General features: G+C 40.2%; 1 protein-coding gene across 1 annotated transcript in view; it reads right to left on the minus strand.

Annotated features, from left to right (window-relative positions):
* LANCL3 (LanC like family member 3) overlaps positions 1-5,029 on the minus strand; it is a 99,947-nt gene extending 94,918 nt beyond the window's left edge. The window contains exon 1 of the mRNA XM_051985047.1: positions 4,423-5,029. Coding sequence (XP_051841007.1) covers positions 4,423-4,995 — 573 coding nt within the window. The 5' untranslated portion in view covers positions 4,996-5,029. The remainder of the gene's footprint in view (positions 1-4,422) is intronic.
* Between the last annotated feature and the right edge of the window lie 971 nt (positions 5,030-6,000).

Genomic DNA, 6,000 nt, shown 5'->3' on the forward strand with positions numbered 1-6,000 from the left:
CCTACAACTACCTCTTGGACCTTTCATTAAGTTCCAGTTGCCCAATGACAATTAATTCCTCTCAGCTCATTCAGAAGATTGGCTGGCTTCATTTTACATATTTTCAAGCTCCACGCATTTCTCTATGTTTTCCAGGTTGATGGCTCCTATCTTACAAAGAAGTGGCCCTTTCTCAGAATCCCAGTTTACAATATTTTAATACTGAAGACTTAAAGAAATAATTTTGTAATTATCACCCACCAAAAGGGAATGGTCATCTTCATCATGAGAGATATCAGAAATAAGGGCAAAAAGCACAAAAAGGGGGGTGGAGATGTAGAGACCACTGCTAAAAAGAAATTCCACTTGCTTAATGATTTCACCTATATATACATTTGATTTGGCTAGCTGAATTAGTGGGCTCACTGGCTACAAATAGTATCCAGTATTTTAATGCAAAGTACCCAAGTTATGAGTATAGTATAACAGTAAAATCTGACCAGGAAAGCTTTTTCTACATTTTATTCTCTTTCAGTCCAAATATCCCAATTGTAAAATTCAGGCACCAGTGACTTCTTTTTTGTTGTTAGCAATAAGTTTTGAGAAGTACATATGAATGAATAGATAAAACACTTATTTTAACTGGTTTTCCTTTTTGTTTTTTATCAATTAAATGTAAACTCACAATATTCTGCAAAACCACTTTGTACTCAAATGTACAAAGATATTAATATTCACAGATTTAGAGTAAAGGAAAAGCCCTTGGGTATTATAGAGTCCAGTAGTATCAAACTCATAGAAACAGAAAGCTTTTCGCCATAGAGAAGGATTTTTGCAGATCATATATGGATTTAGTTTTTTAAAGCACTGGTATTTGTGTCTTATTATGTTTTTACTTATTTTGTTAAACATTTTCCATTTGTATTTTTAATCTGACTGGCCACAGCCAAGAGTGCATGAACCCACCACCTGTATGTTTGATGCCTCGGGTTTAGTCAAATACCTTCACTGTACAAATTAGAAACTGAGGTTCAAAAAAACTAAGTGAGTGGCTTGAGTTTACACAGGAAGTAATTATAGATCTCATCTCTGGCTCCAAATCCATATACCTTCCCCTTCACCACTGCCCTTTCAGCACTTCAACAGCTCAATCACTTTGTGGGTATGACAATTTTCTCCAATAGACAGATGGCAATCCCTCCATTGTCTTAATATCTTTTCATGGATTACTATACCTGAAAAATATCATCAGCCAAACTTCTAGTGATGAGGATCGCCACACTTAACTAGAGTGGTCCCCAAACAGCAAGTATTGTTTGACTTCCAGACTGGACTTGAAGCATTTCCAGCTCTAAAGAACCTGGCACAGCCTGCACTCTGCTGGCACTGACTTCAAGAAAGTGTTCTTGAAGTCACCTGGGTCACCTCCAATGCTATGATGAGGCACTGAAGCAAGATTTGCAGATAAGCAAATAAACTGAGTCTTCTTGAGAAATAAATAAGATGAAAAATTATTTTAACAAATCAAAACAATAAATATCAACAAATCAAACATGACTAGTACTTATTTTATATGAACTTAATTTAGTACTAAGAGCTGTGAGGGATATAAAACATTGTTTAATAAAAATTGAGTGGAAGGAGAAACCAATTTATTTTTTGAGCAAGGAACATTATTTTAAAATTACTTTATTATCTTATGCAGGTGGATTGAAGCTGGTAGAAACTATAGTCAAGGAGAAAGGCTAAATAGAAGATAATTGCAATAATCTAGACAGGAGATAAGACAGCCTTGGTCAGGGTGGTGACTCTAGCAATAAACATAAAAGGATAAATATGAGAAATTCTGATAGAAAGAAAAATTCACAGGACTTAATGCAAAATTTCTCCAAGTAAATAAAGACTTATGTAATAGGTAATTAACTCTAGTTTCCCTCTTATCTCCACAAAGATCAATTTCTAAAGAAATTGTTCTCTTTCTTGAATGACCTCTCTTTCTTTTTTGTGTCACCCCATGCACCCCAACCCAGCTACCCCCCAAACCTCTACCTAACATCTGTGTGGCTGATATTGGAAATGACAATTATTTAATTGCATAACTATTATTACTTATGGTAGTTGTTCTTTCTTCTAGAAACTAAAGACAAAGGAAAAGAACTTTCAAAACTGAAATATAAAATGATAGATATGGTTTAGCAATAGAGTAGAAATAATGTGTCAATAAATGTCTGTGTAGATAAGTGATCTTCTCCAAATTGTGGCCCAGAGGCTACAACTGTCCTGGTCAGGATTTCCTGCTTATGACTTAGTCTGTCTCCTCTCATTCTGAAGTAGGTACTTTGGTCAATGACAATGGGTGGGTAAAATGAATTAGGGATAAAGAACAATCAAACCACTATAACCTGAGAATGGAATTGGGGGAGGGAGTGAGAAATGAAATTTGAAAATGTTCTGAAAACATTAGAGCATCAAGGAAGTGATGGGAAATCTGATGTGAAAAATACATCAATACACTTGTGGCTCTACTAATTAAATATTATGAAAATAGCCCTTGAGAAAGTTCTATATTAATGACTACTGTATTAGAAGCCTTTATCACAGAGACGTGACAGTCTTTCCCTTTTACAATGAACAAGCCTTCTATCTTACTTTAATTGATTTGTCACCTTCTGAAAATCAAGAAAATATAGAGTGTGAATCTGTGGGATTTAGCATAAGTCAGTTACAGCTTTTAAAATAGACTCTATGTATACTTTTACCTTATCTTCAAACACCTCATTCACCCAAATAAAATCAACTAAAATTCAAGTGTTATGTTCTCAATAGATCTGTATCTGGCCCTTGTAAATTTCAAATGGAATGTCCCCCAGACAATTGTATTACTAGTTACTATGATGCTTTTGAGTGTATATTCCACTCCATAGAAAGCAAGATTTTTTTTTTCACTTTCCCCCACTCATAATTACATTTTTCCCGGAGTGAAACCAGAAGGGAGAGAAAGGGAAAAAAATTGGAGCAGCTAATTTCAGTCCAATTCAAAAAAGCACTGAAAAGTAATTTATGAAAATCCCATGACTTGTAAAGAAAATCTGTGATTTAACTAAGGTTAAATCACAAATTTTAGGAGGAAAGCACAGTAATTTCCATATAGAATCATGATTGCCTTTTGTCCAATAGAATGTAATCTCTTGAGGGCATAGACTTTAAATGTGGGTGGTTTTTTGTGTTTTCTTTTGTGTTTTTTAAATACTTGTATATGATCATCAACTGAGAGATAATTTACCCTTGTAGAAAGAGGACTGATTTTGGAATCAGAAGGTCTGGATTCAAGTTTCTCCTCTGAAACATACTAGTTTTGTGATCCCGAATAAGTCACTTAACTTTACAATTCTCTAGGACAAATTGCAAAGTATCGACCTGTATTGATGGGAGTTTCCTGCAGAAGATCCTTATATCAGTGAAATCACAGGTTCAGTTTCTATCCTGATACCGGACACATAGTAGGTTCTCAATAGTGTTTGCTGAATGTTCTTTATAAAAACATTTCGTCACTTAATAGAACCACATTCCATTCCTTACGGTAGTATTTTTGAAGGCATTAAATGAATTGGAAACTAACCAAATGTTAAATAAATCCCAAACCTACGACAAGGCAGTTATTCTTGTCTTTGGTTTCATTCCAAGGAGTCGGAAGAAGCAACTTACTCTCACATGACTGCATAGAAACAATAGCTGGCAAACTCAGTACAAAAAAAATTGTTAATTATTTAGTATTTCAAAAAGAAGTATATCTGTAGTATTTTGAATGAAGTTTCATTGGAAGGGAAACCCCGTTCATATTTGATGGGAAAATCCCACCACAGGGTGCTACTGTGGAAAGAGCACCAGATTCAGTTTTTTTAAAATCGTTTCCTGGGTCACCCAGCTTTGCTAACTATCTAGCGAGGTGACCTTGGGTAAACTATTTCAATTTCTTAGAATATTAGTTTTCTCATTTGTTTAATGACAATCCCTTCTGATTCATTTTCACTTGGAATGGAAAACCAACATACAGCTTCCAGGCACCAAATATAGTTGGGACAAGAGCCTAAAACTATTTTTTTGAAGTAAAAAAAAAAAAAAAAAAAAACCTTATAGACAGGAATAAAGTATTAACAAAGTCTCATGGTAAAGAATCCTAGACGTGAGTGGAGTGGGGTGAGGAGAGACCAGGAGCTAAATGGAGAAGCAATAAAAGAGAGCTCAATGGACACTGAGGCAGAAACTGTGAGAGGAGATACCGGGAAAGATTGAGGATGCGATAAGTGTGGAATTGCCCACTGCTGTGATAAGGTTCTGAGGCAAATAGGAGGAAAGGGAAATCGATGGGAAAAAGAGAAATAGAGAAAGAGTTCGAAGCAGAGGAAGTTTGGAGAGACACACAGGGAGAAGGGGCGTCCTTACCTCCAGGGAGAGTTTCTGCTTGAGCACCAGGGCGGCGCACAGGTAGCCCGCGCGACCCACGAACAGTTCGTCCGAGCCGCACTCCAGGAAGGAGACCGGGGCGCAGATGGTGCACAGTTCCCGGAACTTGCCAAGGGGCTGCACATAGTCAGGCCGGCCCAGGGCGTGGTAAACTAAAGCTGCCACCGCGTAGACACCGGCACCCCCCAGCAAGAAGGCAGCGCGAGTATCCGCGTCGGGTTCCCCCCACTCCTCGGCGCGGGTGCAGGCGTCGATCAGCCTCTTGGCCAAACGGAGATACCTCTCTCGGGACGGGGCGAAGAGAGGACACTGGGAGACGTGGTACAGCATGTAGGCCACCCCGGCCACGCCGCTATACAGACCCCCTTGGCAGCAGCTCTCCCGGGCCGCCGCCCCCTTAGACTCCCCACTGCCCCCAAGCTGAGGCAGCTCCTTCAAAATGCGGTCGATGGTGGCTGTGACCAAGGGCGCTACCGCCTCCTTGCACTGGCCAGCTAGCAGGCTGCCCTGGTAGTCATCGAATCGGTTAGCGAAGCAGCGTTTGCTCTCCATGTCCCACCTCCCCTTGATATTCTCTCTCTCTCTCTCTCTCTCTCTCTCTCTCTCTCTCTCTCTCTCTCTCTCTCTCTCTCTCTCTCTCTCTCTCTCTCTCTTTCTCTCTCTCTTTCTCTGTCTTTCCTGTTCACCTCTTGCAATCCTACCCCTACTACCAAAAATAAACGTGGAGAAGGTTGAGGGTTAGAATGAGCAAATCTAGGAGGCTGGTGAAGAAGGTACACCTCACGAAGCACCCACACCCCTGCTCTTCCGAGAAACTAGATGGATGCAGCAGGGGAAGAAAGAAAGGAGAGAGGAGGGTGAGAAGAGGAGGGGGATCACAGAATAGCAAGCAGAGGCTGGCAAACTGGGTCACAGTGGTGACCGATAGGACTGCCGTTGATGCTCTGGAGATTGTAGTGGAAGCGCAGATATGGTGATGACTGGTGAGGATGCTTCCTTTCCTTGCTGCCAGTTCAGTTTTCTAGAGGCTGCCTCCTTTCCTCTAGGGACGGATCCCTGCTGCTGCTGCTGCTGCTGTTGCTGCTGCTGCTGCTGCTGCTGCTGCTACTGTTGTCGCTGTCACAGATGCTGCCTCTACCGTGGGGCTACTCACTCTCACCACCTTTTTCTCTCTTTAGAAAGAACCCAGTTGAACAAAAGGGGGAAGAGGTTATCAGGCTTAACCTATTGCTAAACTGCAATCACACGTCCCGCTCCGCCTCTGGCTCCTCCTTCCCTTCCACTTGTCCCATTCTGAAAGTGAAGGGATGCCACCTGGAGAGGCTAGAGCGCGCGTGGCATCCCTGATATACAATTTTTTTAAATACTGAAATGTTTAATCTAGGCGTTCACTCTTTGCTAAAAGTGAAGAGAATGCTCAATAAGAAAAATATTTGGTTGGTTTTTTTTTTCCTTTTAACATATTTTTCCACTCTTTGGGGTCTCTCTCCGATTTTCTTCATCCCAGAAATTTTAGTCTTCTATTTTGCGCAAAATAATGAAGCTTCTTTCAAGAGA

The sequence above is a fragment of the Antechinus flavipes genome, chromosome 3 (assembly GCF_016432865.1).
Source record: "Antechinus flavipes isolate AdamAnt ecotype Samford, QLD, Australia chromosome 3, AdamAnt_v2, whole genome shotgun sequence".
Lineage (NCBI taxonomy): Eukaryota > Metazoa > Chordata > Mammalia > Dasyuromorphia > Dasyuridae > Antechinus > Antechinus flavipes.